We start from the raw sequence: 15,867 nt of genomic DNA, 5'->3' as shown, positions 1-15,867 counted from the left end.
AGAATGTCAGGGGCATGGCTATAAAAGTCATTTCTATTGCAATTTCAGTCCATTGGATTCCATTTTATCCTGCCGAGGTCTGGCCCATGGAGATGGGTTAGAGATAGTGGGATTTTACAATGTAGTCCATCAACTTTCGCTTTGTATCTTTCGATTTCTTCATGATAGCTGATGCTTTTGGCAGGTATCATGGACCTCAGCTATGAGGCTGATAGTCCCCTGGCTCCTCCTGTTGAACTTTTGGAACAACTGGTACATTATGACTGGTCTTTTCAAGATGGCGGTAAGTCTGATTTGTCTTGTAAATCCATTCCTCTGAAATATGTATGAAATGGACTCAAATGAAATCAACAGTAGCCAGGAAGGTATTGTTTCTACTCAACTCCACTCATCACTGAATGCACTAATCATGCCAATTTGGGATTTTTTATCAATAGATATTTTTGACTTACTGTGGAGGAACCAGAAAGAGAAGAGAAGCAAAAAAGGTCAAAATATTTAATGTAGTTCAAAAACAAAGTTACTATGTTGGTTTGAGATACTTATCTTCCAAGACCTGCTCAATTACTTACTAGAGGACCCTGAATAGAGTTAATGATACTAAACACAAAGGCCAAGAGACCATAAGGACAGTGAAAAGCATCTACCATCTTTGAGGTTTTCTGCTACTACTTGATGGAGAAGGGGAGAAGATGGGGCAAGGTCCTATGTTCATGTATTGAAAGGTGTTCAAGGGAACATACATAGTAGGGGCAGCTAGGTGGCTCAGTAGATTGAGAGCCAGAGCTATAGATGAGAGGTTCTGGGTTCAAATTTGGCCTCAGACACTTCCTAGCTGTGTGACCCTGAGCAAGTCACTTAACCTCCCTTGCCTAGCCCTTACGTCTCTTCTACCTTAGAATCAATACACAGTATCGAGTCTAAGATGGAAAGTGAGGGTTTAAAGAAAAAAAAAGAGTACATAGTGCCCTTGTTCATGGATACTTAGTAAGTGGAAGAATCAGTATTTGAAATCAGATTCTTTGACTACAAAGTCAGGCCTCTCTCCCTTGATTGGGAGCATAGCCTTGGACACATAAACCTTCTTGAAATGTGATATACATTTTGAGGGACAAGTGGTTTCCATTTCCAATAGAGATGGTGAAGCATTGACATCTGATTTCTTTTTCATCCAGGCCAAACACAGAGCTCCCCACCTTCAGTATTCCTGAGGAAACTTAGTGATCAGAGGGGTCAGATGATATTTTTGCAACACAGGTGAGGTGCTACTTATTTTTCTTGACTTTCTGGAACTGGATATTGCCCATGCAAAGCACTTTGTATTTGCCACATTTCCAGTATTATAGTCCCAGAATCTTAGGGACTAAGAACCCAGGATCTTAGATCAAGACAGGAAAGAACCTCAGAAGTCATCTAGATCAATATCTTCATTTTACACATGAGGAAATTGAAGCCAAGTGAATGAAAGTGACTTGCCTAAGGTTACAAAGGTAGTAAGGATCAGAAGTGAAATCTTAACCCAGAATCCTCTGATTCAAGTTGCTAGGAATACCTCCTCTCTCTCATGAAGCCTAGATTCTACCACTATTTTTTAGCGAAGTTAGGCTAGTTAGATAGATAAAGGGTTATTGTAATACTTTGATTTTTCATCCACTTTTTTGTAAGGCATAAAATAATTGCACTCTTAACACTCTCCCAAGTAGGGTTATGTGGTTCAGCCTTATGTGAGACACCCTGGAACAGTAGAAAGAGAAGATTTTACTGGTAGTCAGGAAACATTAGCATAGAATCATGTCTCAGGTACTTATTAGCTGTGAGTCCATGGGCAAGTCAAATCACTCTGAGCTTCATTTTCAACACCTGTAAAATGGGGATAATAATATCTATACCATCTATTTCACAGAGATGAAAAAAGTCCTTTGGAAAACAACTAGAGTTAACTAGAAATGAAGCACCATTATTGAGACTGAATTTTTGAGTTTTTGCTTATACTATTTTGATCAGTGTTTCTCAAAATGTGTTCTAGGGAATCGTCATGATTCTTTTGAGGGGCCCGTGAGGTCAAAACTATTTTCATAATGATATTAACATTTTTTCAATAGGGCAATATAAATAGATATAACCCTCTGTAAAACAAAGCTCTTCAGTAATTTCTAAGGGTATGAAGTTGTTTTGAGACTCCAAAATTTCAGAACTACTGGATAAGATAAAGTATTTATTCAGCACTTAATAGTTAAAAGACTAAAAATAGGAGCAAAAATAAAGACAATTCCTGCCCTTGTGCAGCTTACATTTTAAAGGGGGAAGACAATGCCCAAAAGGGAGCTGATAAAGGGGTGAATGGAGGTAAGATCACATGGAAGCAGGGAGGGAAATGTGGACAAGTCCAGAGAGCCTGAAGCTGAACCTCACCAATGGAAGTTCTGAGGAAGATTTCCTTTCTCCTTCTTCTCTGCCTATATAACTCCTGTCATTCATTTCAGTTCCTGCCTCTTCTATGAAGGCTTCCTTGACTACCCTAGGCAGCAAGCAGTGTGTTTTCCCTACCATGAATTCTTGCAGGACCATATCATTTGATTTTGCTATGTTTTTATCTTGTATTGTTTAATTTGAATATGAATTGACCTGTCTCAATAAGTAGGATGGAAGAGTGCACTGGGAGGGTAAATCTTACTGCTCATTATAGGTAGTTCAGGACTAGGCATACAGTAGGTGCTCAATCAATAGTTATTGAATGATTGAGACCCCACAAAGTCATTGAGCGCTATAGGAAGGGAGCTTAGTAATCTGGAATGAATGCTGGCTTTTGGGGTTAAAGGATATAGTAGAAAGATCACTAGTTCTAGAGGCAGAAGATGAGTTCAAACCTCATTTCCATTGCCACTATATGATGTTGGATAATTAAAGTAAATTTAACCTTCTTGGGGCTTAGTTTATTCATCTGCAAAATAAGGAGCAATGACCTAGGTGGCCAAATCAAGCTGTAGGAATCCTATGATCACCTGCATTCAGATCCTGTCTATGGTATTTGATAACTTTGTGACCTTGAACAAATTACTTTCTGGACTTTAGTTCTTCCCATAAAATGAAGGAATCAGTCTAGATAGCTTTTTAGGACCTTGTTGGCTCTAAAACTATTATCCCACTACTCCTATTAAACTAATTTATTATTTCCCTTCATTGATTCTAGGGAAATACTGTGCCTTACAATTCTTAAAACAATTCATTTGAACAAATGTTTATTAAATCCCTGTTGTGAGCACAGCCCCATAGCAGGTGCTGAAGGAGATACAAAGTTTAGCTCACCCTGAGTGTCTGTCCTTGTGCAGCTTATTGTCTAGTAGAGAGATGTGGGACACAAATAATAATACCTGATAAGCATATTAGATAAGAGGCAGCACGGTAGAGTTTATAGAGAATTGGATTCAAATTCTACCTCAGACATCTAATGGCTCTGTGACATTAGACGTATTAATTAACTTCTTGGTGATCCCAGGCAACTCTCTAAGTCTGTAAGTTGTAGAGAAACTTCTGATCTGCTTTGGTAAAGGAAGTTTCTTTTATCAAAAAAAATCACAAGTTTATTCCTGGCCTCAAGTGCATTAGAAAGCTTTATTTGTGAGGTTCAAAGGATCAAAGTTTATTATTAGTTTGGGGAAATGAAGAATACTTTCTAGAGGAGAAAGCATTTTAATTGAGCCTTAAAGGACAGGTAGAATTGGATGGACCAAGAGGGAAGCAGGGAGTTAAGACATGAAAGTGGGAAGCTACAGGATGTGTTCCAGTGTCAGTGAATATTATTGTTGTTATGGTCTCCAAAGTCTGAAACCTTGGGGTTATTTCTGAGCTTTCTTCCTTCCTCACTTCTCATAGCCAATTATTTCTCATCTGTCTGGACTTTTGCAATAGCCTTAAAAAATCTTTACCTTCTGTCTTTATAATCAATACTAAATATTATTTCTAAGGCAGAGGAGTGGTAAGGGCTAGGCAATTAGGGTTAAGTGACTTGCCCAGGGTCACACAGATAGGAAATATCTGTTGAAGTCTGTTTAAGGTCCAGCTTAGGTGCCATTTCTATTATGAAGACTACCCTCCCAGCTGAAAAGGATCTCTTCCTTCTAAAATTCTCAATAATACCCTTTCTGAACCTCTCTATTTTCTTTATCATTGTTATCTGAGTACCTTTCTTTCTCATTATCAGCTTATACCTTCCTTGAGAATGGGTCCTGAGCCCTGTCTCTCTGTCTTTCTTCAGTGTCTTGCACAGGGCCTTGCTCCCAGTAACTCTTAAGAAATGTGTGGAGAATTGGCATTTGGATGCCTGCTGATTCCTTTGAACTGTCTCCTCCTGTAGCATTCCCATCATGACAGAGGAGATGGCCCGACATGCCCTCCTGAGCTTTGTGAATTCCAGGTGTTGCTATGGTAACCGAGCAGCTGGGGAGCTGGTCATTCAGGACCTGAGACAGCAGATGCTCTACCGAGTAAGTAGATTTCCTGACCAAGGAGCTCTGAGGGCCTCTCCTGACCACTGCTGGGAGGGATGAGATCTGAGCACCACCCAGGCTCTGTGGAGAAGCAGAAATGGCCAGCGTGCTTTCTCTTGCCTGTGGCACACCTGGAGGCCATGTCACAGAGATACTGGTGATATCCCATAGGGAAAATGGGTCTAATTTGGGGAGATGCATGGGTTTGCCACGTTATAATCCAGACCACCCCAACCAACATTAAAGTGACTGCATGGTGTAAGTCTGAGAGTTAGCGTGGTATAATGAAGAAAGGACTTCCCATAGAGTCAATGTTCAAGTCTAGCTTGTAGGTCGTACTGGATGTGGGACTGAGGAAAAATCGCTAAAATTCCCGATGCCCCACAATTTATAGGACACTTTTAGCAAAGAATCAGTGCCCCTGTGTTCCTTGTTGGGGAATCATTTAGAACCTAAGTATAAGTAAGTATGAGGTTTTTTAGAGTTTCCTAAGGTGACTGTCAGAATAAAGAAATGGGACTTCAATGATGTAGCAAGTCATGACCCCCAAAACAGTGATCCCCAGCTTTCCAAGTGTGGTATGCTTTGTTTTATTATTTCACCTTCTCCTCCCCGCCAACAGGGTTGTACTACAGTCTGCTTATACCAAGAGCCAATTGTTAAATTTTCAATGTGAGCATTCACATCTCAAAATATATCAAATGCTATAAATAGGACTTGATTTACTATTTTGTTGATTATCTAGACTTAAGAAAGTGATGCACGAAATGTCAATAATTCAGATTAAACTTAAAAGCATGCAATGTCTACATTTTTAGAATTTCATTTATTGATTTAAAACCTCTTACCTTCCATCTTGGAATCAATACTGTGTATTGGTTCCAAGGCAGAAGAGCGGTAAGGGCTAGGCAGTGGGGGTTAAGTGACTTGCCCAGGGTCACACAGCTGGGAAGTGTCTGAGGTCAGATTGGAACCTAGGACCTCCCACCTCTAGTCCAGGCTCTCAATCCACTGAGCCACCCAAAATGCCTATATTTTTTCAGAGAGCCAGTTAAACATTTATCATCAAGTGCAACACTGCCCTAAGACATGCTACATAGAGTGGGCTCATTTTTTGAAATTAAAGCACCTTAAAGCTAATTTAATTCTGAGACTCTGGGAAAGGGAAATTTCATATGCCATGAAGTCACTGGAGGTGTCACAAGTGTCATCCTGGGCTGTCACAGGCCTGGGACTAGAATTACTTGTTGAGGACACATTTGCAGCATCCATATATGGCTTTTTGAAAGGAAACTTCCAGCTAATTCATAGAGGCAGCATCAGGTAAATATATTCTCCTTGTTGTTTCCTTGTAAAGGTCATGATTAAGAATGTTTGCTTTTTTCTAGTATCGACTGGAGACCTTTAGTGAATCCAGGTTAAGTGAATGGACATTCCAACCTTATACTAGTAAGTAAATGTTGAGAATACAATTGAATTAAAAATACGTCTACCTGGTCCCCTCTGCCCCCCAAAAAATTTGTGCTGGAGGCAGTTAATACTAGGTATGGATATTCGAATGCTAAGTCTTTAGTCTTCACATTTATACTCTGGAATTTGGCAAATGCTACAAATTCAGGCTTGATATATTGTTTTGATGTCTGGACTAAAGAAAAAGATGGAGGAAATGTTAATACAGATAAACTTAAAAATGTGCTCTGAGTATATTTTTTCCCCTTTCAAGAGTAGATTGTTAAACATTTAACAACTTGCTTCCCCAATAAGGATGGCATAGTAAAATAAATATTGGACTGGGAATTAGGATACCTGTCTTCTTTTCTCAGTTTTGTTGCTTAATGACAAGAGTTTTATGTCTCTCATACTAAGTGATTATGTCTTTAAAAAAATCACACATTTACTTTCTGCCTTAGAGCTGATTCTAAGGCAGAAGAATGGTAAGGGCTAGACAAGTCCAGTTAAATGACTTGACCAGGGTCACAAAGGTAGGAAGTATCTGAAGTCAAATTTGAACCCAAGACCTTCTGTTTTCAAGGCTGGCTCCCTAATACTGAGCCCCCTAGCTGCTCCACTGAAGTGATTATGTCCCAAGATGATTTTTAAGTTCATTTTAGTGTTATTGTAGAATGTCGATTAAACACCTACTATGTGCAAGATGCTGAATGCTCAGAATTCAAAGACCAGACTAAGCAATCTCTGCCCTCAAGATGCTTGTTGTTGCTTTTTATTCTTGCCTATCTCTAGCTTTAGAGGCAACTGTAAGAGCAGAGTAAGCAATAAATATGGAACCAGGAGAGACCTGGGTTCGAACCCCACCTTAACACGTACTAGTTATATGACTTTGGCAAAGTCATTGTGAAGCTCAATTTCTTTATCTTTCAGATGAAGATAATGCTATTTGCACTGCTCTCCTCATAGGACTATTGTTAGGAAGTACTTTTAAATCCTTTATGTGTTATAGAAATATGAGTTATTACTATGGCGCAGGGCTCACTTAGCCCTTGAAATTAGGCACTTTAAAAAAAACATTTTTTTAAACCCTTAACTTCTGTGTATTGACTTATAGGTGGAAGATTGGTAAGGGTAGGCAATGGGGGTCAAGTGACTTGCCCAGGGCCACACAGCTGGGAAGTGTCTGAGGCCGGATTTGAACCTAGGACCTCCCGTCTCTAGGCCTGGCTCTCAATCCACTGGCTACCCAGCTGCCCTGAAATTAGGCACTTTTGCAACCACAGAGTTCTAGGCACTAGATGTTTCCTAGAAGTTGCTCCACTGACAAACCTTGAAAAGTAAGGCACAAATTTAGGGTGACAGCCAATTTCTAGCAAACAAACCCAGTATAGGAAAATGCACATTTATAAAATACACAAATGAGGGAGTGAGTCAATAGAAAATGTTCTTCAACTTCTGTTGAAGTATTCTATTGGAATTAAGGGGCAGCTTGGTGACAGTGGACAAAGTTTGGGGTCTGTAGTTAGGAAGATTCATCTTTCTGAGTCCAAATCTGGCCTGAGATATCTCCTAGGATGGTGACCCTGGGCAATCCACTTAACCCTGTTTTTCACAGTTTCTTCATCTTTAAATGAGCTGGAAAAGGAAATGGAAAAACCACTCCAAAATCTTCACCAAGAAAACTCCCAAAAGGGTCACAAAGAGTTGCGTATGATAACAACAACAACATTGGAACTAAAGGTTAAATCAACCAAAGTTGTATAATGGGTTAAAAAACCCAAACTCCTTACCCTCTGTCTTAGAAATGATACTAGGCAATTGGGGTTATGTGACTTGCCCAGAGTCACACAACTAGGAAGTGGTTGGGGATCATATTTGTACCCAGGATCCTATCTCCAGATCTGGTTTTCTATTTACTGAGCCACCTAGTTGCCCCTAGAATAGATTTTTGACATTTGTCTAAATTTGATTCCTTTCAATCTAGAAATCTAATTTATCCTAATTAACCAAAACAAAATTTATTTCCCTCTTACCTTCATTGGAAAAGGGAAGGCAAAAGAAAGCCCTTGTTAAAAAAATGTAGACTAGCAAACAATTCCCATTTTGACTCTGTCCAAATATGTGTTTTTGTATATTTAGTCCATCAATTCCATCATAAAGTGGATAACAATCTTTATTCTTGATCCTCTGAAATGACGGTTATCTTTATGATGAACAGAGTCCTCTAGTCTTCCAAAGTTTGTATTTGCAATAATTTTATTACAGTATAGTTCATTCTTTTGATTTCACTCACTTCATTCCATATCAGTTCATACACATATTCCCAGATTTCTCTAAAAATTCACCATTTATTGTTTCTTATGCCACAATAGTATTTTATTATATTAATGTACCATAATTTGTTTAGCCACTCCCTAATTTATGGGTGTCCCCTTAGTTTCCAGTTTATTTCCACCTCAAAAAGAGGTATTATAAATATTTTTGTACATATAGGACTGTGTCTCCTTTCTTTAAAGCATTTGGGATATATGTTTAATAATATTATTTTTGGGTCAAAGGGCATGGGCAATTTGTTAACTTTAGGAGCAGAGTTCCACATTTCTTTTCAGAATGACTAGCCCAATTCGCAGTTCAACCCAGCATCAATGTACTTATTTTCCCCTAGTCCCTTCAACATTTGTTAGTTTTTCTTTTCATCAACTCTGCCAAGCTGATGAATTTGAAGTGGAACCTCAGAGTTGCTTTAATTTGCATTGTTCCAATCACTACTAGTCATCTGAAGCATTATTTCATGTGCTCAAATTTCTTACCTTGAGAACTATCTTTTCATATCCATCAATGACTTATTAGTCAGGAAATGGCTTATATTCTAATAATTGGAATCAGTTCCTTATATAGCTTAGAAATGAAACCTTTATTAGAGAAACTTGTAGCAAATATTTTTTCCTAGTTAACTGTTTTATTCCTTTCTTTTAGTGGCCTTCCCCCATCTATCTACCATGTCCTGATTCTGGTATACAAAATACTTTTTTTCCCCTTGATCCTCTCATGTCTAATGAAAAACTCATTTTCACTAATGCATGAGTGGATAATTAAAGTGTATTTTTTTCACTGAGAGTATTTGAACTTACAACCAAATTCTGAAAAGCTCTCAAGACACACAAAAATTACAGAAGCTTGTTTTTTTATTTTTTAAATTTTTTCTCAAGTTTTTATTTTGAATATTTTCCCATAGTTACATGTTTCATGTTCTTTCCCTCTCCCCCAAACTCCCCTAACCTTCCTTAGCTGATGCACAATTCCACTGGCTTTTACGTGTATCATTGATCAAGACCTAATTCCATATTATTGATAGTTGGACTAGAGTTATCGTTTAGTGTCTACATCCCCAATAATATCCCCATCAGCCCATGTGTTCAAGCAGTTGTTTTTCCTCTGTATTTCTCCTCCCACAGTTCCAGAAGCTTGGTTTTTTTAGAAATGGAAGGAACCTTAGTGGTCATCTAGTCTAAATCATATTCCTCAGGGTATCTTCATTACAAGATTCCCAAGGAAGTAAACATGGAAGAATTTTAGGAATTGAGTGGAAGGAGATTTTTACTCTTTCCCCTGGGTGGGTGAATTCTGGTCACTGTTTTTCATAGCTTAACATTTGTGTGGCATAGGATCATACCTTTTATTTGCTCAATTGATTTAACAAATGCTTTATTTACAAACTTCCTGGAGAAGCAGTAAGGTTAAATCTAATCATCACTTTAATTCTACTCTTAGCTCTCACTTTGAACCCTAAATTTAATCCCAGTCCATAAATTGAAGTCAGCCTACAATTAATTTGAAGTGATCTGTTCACAGTGATTTCCTTTTTTTGACTTAGATCACTCAGTAGATGGCCCGAAAAAAGGAACATCTCCCAGGCCTTGGGACATCAAAGTGCATGTCCCTCCCATGTTTCAAGAGGAGACTAAGAAGTTTCAAGTACCACACTCCTCCTTAGTCAAGGTAATGTGACAATAAGCACTGACCAATGAGCAAGCCTTTATCAAATACTTAGCATGTTTCAGACACAGCAATAGACTCTGAATATATAAAGCCAAAAGCAAAAATGTCCCTGTTCTCTAGGAGCTTATAGTCTAAGTAGGGGAGATAATATATATGTATATATTTATAAATAATATATATGTGTATGCTATATGTGTATGTACCTCATACGTGTGTAGATATGTGATATAATATATTATCCACATATTATATATACATATATATATGATAGAAAATAAACAAAATAATTTTGGAGGGGAGGCATTAGCTGTCAGAGGGATTAGGAATAATAGCATTAGTCCTTTGAGGGCCCAGGGATTGATTTTTCTTTTTCTTTTTATCTCTAGTGCTTGGCTTAGTGCCTAGCAAATAGTAGACACTCAATACATATTTATTAACTGACTGACTGAACAACGATCCCCTCTGTGTAATGATTTTCTAATTTTTGAACATTATACCTGGTGCTGATCTTTTAAAAAGGAAACTAGATTTCTTCTCACTTACTTTTCTTTTCATAGATGGGGAATTCTTGATTTGGAATGTTGCATGAAATAGTAGAATTTTTCAATATGTTAGTTGGTTTTTCTGGAAGTATGTTTTTTCTTCTTAAAAATTCATTTTTGTAGTGGATAGCTCTGTGGGAGGGGGATTGGAGTACACTGGAAAATGTAGATGATGTAAAAACAAAAGATATCAAAATAATTTTAATTCTTCATGCATAAAGATATTCCACTTTAAGGAACCTCAAACCAAATCCATCATAGGCATAATAGTGGGTGAAAGGTCAGTATTGTCATTATAAAAACTTACTTTGCTTCATAGTTACCCTTTAAAAAAAATAAAAATCCTACACTCTTGTGGCTACTCCTTTCATAGATTTTTTTGCAAGAGAAGGAAAAAGTGACAGGCAGATAGGAAAATAAGGCTGAACTGTTAGAGAATAAAAGACAACTGAAAATCCATAATAAATTAGGCTAAAGCATTTCCACTAGCATTATAATAGAAGTCCATGGGAAGAAAATTTGCATTAAAACTACTTTTCACTGTGATTAGGTGTCATGAAGTAAGAAAACTCTTGGAGTATTCCAGAGTAACTCATAGAGTTTCTTTCTCTCCTACCAGCATTTATCTGCCCCAACCAAAAGAATTCTGCCTTAATGCAATAGATATTAACACATACTCTTGTCCCCATAAGAAAATTTCCCATTTTCCATCCAATCCTCAGAGGGCTATGTGACCCATGGGAAGTTATTTAACATTAGTTTTATGGGCAGCTCTTTAAGACAACTGAAAAGGAGGCACTGATCAATAATCAATAAAACAAAAATCAATAGAGTTTCTTCACCTTACTCCCTACATCAATGAAATTATAAGCCTTCTCCAAATACTTAATAGAATCAGAGTTAAGTAAGGAACCTAGGAATCCCATTGAATCCAGTCTATGGAACTGCATCTAGCTCTAGTCCAGGAAACTGTTCATTGCCTTGTTTTTAGAATGAAAGACCTCATTCACTCAGTGTTGAAAAAGTAGTTTCTTACTCTTTGCCAAATATGTGTGCTTCCAGCTATCTAATGATTTGTGCTTCAAGACATTTTTAGCTACAAAAAAATTTAAAGAGCTACTTATGAACTCACCTGGGAAACTAACCATTGCATTTGACAATATTTCAATGGGAAAATGCTTTCTGGAAGAGAACTCGGTGGTATGGGAACATAGTTTCTCTCTTTCTTTATTGATTGCATGAGAAATAATTTCTTGATGGATAGATAAAGAATATCCGAACTTTGAAAGTCCTAAAACTCCAATCAATGCAATGACCAACCATGACTACAAAGGAGCGATGAAGTAGACTATCTACCTCCTAAAAAAGAGGTGATAGGCTCAAGGTGCAGAATAAGACATCTATCTCTATACTTATCTATCTATCTATCCACACAATTATTTATTTTACCTATGGCCAATATAGGAATTCATTTGGCTTGGCTAAGCATGTTTGTTACAAGGGCTTGGTTTTAAATTTTTTTTTAAGTTGGGGAGGGGAGAGAGGGAGAAAATGGATTTTTGTCCATTGAAATAAACAATTAAAAAGGGGATGTGCATTTTAATCTTTTTTTTATTTTAAACCCTTAACTTCTGTGTATTGACTTATAGGTGGAAGAGTGGTAAGGGTAGGCAATGAGGGTCAAGTGACTTGCCCAGGGTCACACAGCTGGGAAGTGTCTGAGGCTGGATTTGAACCTAGGACCTCCCATCTCTAGGCCTGACTCTCAATCCACTGAGCTACCCAGCTGCCCCCTGTGCATTTTAATCTTAGTGGTAGCTACTTCCCTTTGGCAAAACAACCCTTGGAAGGCACCTTTTCTGAAATGAGGACATACCTTTCACTCTTAACCTAAAATTGCCCAAATGTGTAGTTATCTGCAAGTTGAGTGCTCTTCCATAGAAATTGTTTTTTGAAGTCTGTCTCATGGTGGTGTGGAAAAGATTTCATGAAGACTTTGCCTATGGAACATGGGCTCTGGCAGGTCCTACTGAACTGGAAAGAATTAAAACAAACACTTGGGGACAAACCGATGGAGATGATTTACCTCGCTAAGTATGGAGAAGCTTGTCACTAGAAAGGTGGGCACCAGGAGATTAAATATTTTTGGCTGCAGCAACCCATGGAGACTATCTACTAGAGAATGGAGGTATTGGGATTTGTATCATTGAGGGAATAACCACACTGATGACAGCAGGAATTATTGGGAGTATTGTAGCAAGCTTCTCTATGGGAACAGCTTGACCCACAAAAAATTATGCTTTCAGGATTGCCACAAATGCCAGGGACGAGGACGGTACAAATGCAGTGGATGCCATGGGGCTGGCACGGTAAGTTTGGGTCATACTTGTTAGAAGTGTTGGTCAATTCTTTATCTGAGAGATTGGTTTTAGTGACCTAAATGAAACTTGGGATGAGTCATTCAAAGACTAATAGGAGAGAACAAATGTCACATGGTGGTCAGGGTATTCAGAAACTGGATATGGGATATAAGGGAGTGGAAAATACATTGACCAACCCTGGATTCTGAAGTTCTCATTTTGAGACTTAGCTCTACCACTTTCTAATTTTTTCTGTTTGGCAAATATTGAATCTCCATGGCCTGCTATTTCCTTAACAGTAAAATGATCTGGTTGGATTATGATCCCTTACAATTTCCACACTATGATTCATGGGAGGTAGCATGGTACAGTGGGAAACACATTGGATTTGAAGTTAGAGAACCTGAATTCATAGCCTTTTGCTGATGTTTATAAATAATCTGTGTGACCTTGGGCAAATCATTTAACTTGATTGGGCCTCAGTTTCTTCATTTATAGAGTGAAGGGTTGGTCCAGATAGGTTCCAAGGTGCTTTATAGATAGAAGTCTGTGATCCTGTAATGGATAAAATGAAGAATTTGGGCTAGGCAACCACCTTCTAGTTCTAAATTGAGGATTCTATTATTTCTGTCCACTGATTCACACAAATCAGTGGCAGAGTCAGGACTCACAGCTATAATATGACCTATAGCAGACCTGAATGCATAGTGAGCTAGACTATATTAGCTGTGTTAGCATTATCTATCCTCCATAAATGTGCTCTAACTCCAATCACCCACCATGTTTTCTCCTGACTCCTAATAGAACAGCAAGTGCTGGCCAAATTCTGACTTGCATGGTTTGTTTCTAGATGCGGTGTGCCTCTTGCAGTGGAGCCAAACGCAAGGCTAAGCAATCTCGAAGGTGCCAGGTGTGCTCTGGTTCTGGGCGGAAGAGGTATGTAAACGGAAACCTTTTATTCTTGAAAATGAAAACAGAGTCCCCCTCTAGGTTTCTGGCTACCTGAGGGGATCCTATGAATGGTCTTTGAATTTCTATAACATTCTCTAAAACTCTGGTATCAAACTCAAATAGAAATGTATCTCTGTGGGCCACATATTGATTTAGAAAACCAAATTAACATTATCTGTGTTGTCTTGGATTTTCATTTATTTTGCTAAACATTTCCCAAATACATCTCAATCTTATTCTGGCACATTTGAGTTTATGCCTTGGGCTGTGAATTTGGCATCTTTGCACTAAATACCATCCAATTCAAGATCCACTGGCATATCACCTCATGTCTAGCTTTTTCATGTGCTTAAATCTTTTCCCCAGACAACTGTACTCTAAGCTCTGTGAGGGCAGGGATCCTGACTTCTCTGTACCTTATGCAGAATCTGACAGGGTTAGGTACCTGTTAAAAAAGTTTGGATACACATGCTACCGCTTTCATTAAAGTTCTCCATAATTCTTCACTCATGAATGATCTCCCACTTTTCTGAACTCTGAAAGTACAATGCATATATTATTGTATCTTCATACTCTTTTTTGAATTATTTGTCAAGATACCTAATCCCACTATTAGAGCACAAGCTCTTTAAATATTGGGACAAACGCTTTCATTTCTGTATTCCTCTAGTACTGGAAACTTTTCCTGATAAGCACCTAATAAATGCCTGGTGAATAAGCAAAATGTGAAATGAAGGGAACGAAAGGAGACAGTGGAGGAAAGGATGGAGGGAAGATAGGGACTGAGTTCAGAGGAAAGATAGTAATTGAGATAGGAAAAAGGAAGGAATGAAGGGAGAAAGGGTAAGAGAAGGAAGGAAGAAAGAAGGATAGAAGGGAGGAAGGAATTAAGGTGAGAGGATAATCGGCTTGAGGCAGGAAAGGAAGGAGAAGAAGGAAGGGAGAGGAAAAAATGGAAGAGATGAAAGGAATTGATGTAGGGAGAAAAGGAGAGATTGAAGGAGGAAAAAGGGAATAAGAGAGGAAGGGAGGGAGAGAGGGAAGAAATTGAAGGAAGGAAGGATTCGAGGTAGGAGGATAGGCAGGAAAAGAAAAGAAGGGAAGGGAAGAGATCCTGTGAAAACTTCCTAGGTTTTTGTTAGTCTTAATGTATTTTGTGATGCTACTGATATTTTCTCATTTTGGTCATGTAAGGATATTGTTTCTGAATTTAGTTACTTTTTTGCCTGTCATCAAATTGTGATTCTATCCTGTAGAAATGTAAATTGTTTCCAAGGAAAACCAAGGGTAGAACCAGAAAGTTAATAGTGCCTCGTTCAAGGCAGAGCCTGGATACAAATCCACCTCTCTTGATTGTGCTGTGCAGCTCCATGGATGTGCCATTGTAGATAATCACAGCTGTGGTTTTTACAACTTGCAACCTGGCAAAATTAACAAGGATTCTGTGAGCCTTCTGAGTCAGTGTGAACTGCTACTCATTTAGCAGGATGATGAATTCAGAATGGCTGCTGCAGAGGCATTCAATGCTAGCAGCATCTGTTAGAAAAAGAGATTGGAGTGGCTGGAAAGGTTATGTTAATCTTCTGTAACACTGCCACAAAGCTGTCATCATCCTGGCCTAAGTATTCACATACTTCCTGGACTAATTTCATGTTTATAGGCTCTGATTATATTGGCAACAAAGGCAAAGCAAGACTGTAAAAAGCAGCCTTTCCATCAAGCCAATGTATGTAAATTGAAGTTTAGACATTAGAATGTAAGGGTTACTTAATAAATACCCTGAGGCATTATCTTCACACTCATCAGATAAAGGGGCTCCCAAACCAGGATTCTGTCTCTTCAGTTGGTACTGAAGTTTGTGAGGTATGGATTGGAGGAGGGAATCTTTGACCCATGATTACTTTGTAAAAGATCAGCTTCAAAAGATTAGGGTCATACCACCCAAGCACCTTCAGATTCCTCAGCTAAACTACTTAAGTCTTCCCCCTAATAGTATGACTTCATACCTCTTAAAACCATTAAAATTTTAGTGGCTTTCTTCCCTCCCCTCCCTCCCTCCTCCTCCCTCTTTCTTTCCCT

At 38.4% G+C, this 15,867-nt stretch overlaps 1 protein-coding gene across 1 annotated transcript in view; it reads left to right on the top strand.

The window, feature by feature from the left end:
- SSUH2 (ssu-2 homolog) overlaps positions 1–15,867 on the top strand; it is a 59,582-nt gene that overhangs the window by 13,700 nt on the left and 30,015 nt on the right. Inside the window, exons 2-9 of the mRNA XM_044675971.1 lie at positions 185–283; positions 1,176–1,257; positions 4,355–4,484; positions 5,876–5,936; positions 9,811–9,935; positions 12,784–12,846; positions 13,688–13,773; positions 14,155–14,224. Of these exons, the coding sequence (XP_044531906.1) occupies positions 185–283; positions 1,176–1,257; positions 4,355–4,484; positions 5,876–5,936; positions 9,811–9,935; positions 12,784–12,846; positions 13,688–13,773; positions 14,155–14,224 (716 nt within the window). The remainder of the gene's footprint in view (positions 1–184; positions 284–1,175; positions 1,258–4,354; positions 4,485–5,875; positions 5,937–9,810; positions 9,936–12,783; positions 12,847–13,687; positions 13,774–14,154; positions 14,225–15,867) is intronic.

This window comes from Gracilinanus agilis, chromosome 1, assembly GCF_016433145.1.
Source record: "Gracilinanus agilis isolate LMUSP501 chromosome 1, AgileGrace, whole genome shotgun sequence".
NCBI classification, from domain to species: domain Eukaryota; kingdom Metazoa; phylum Chordata; class Mammalia; order Didelphimorphia; family Didelphidae; genus Gracilinanus; species Gracilinanus agilis.
The sequence above is the reverse complement of the archived record's forward strand: the minus strand, read 5'-3'. Positions and strand labels throughout refer to the sequence as shown.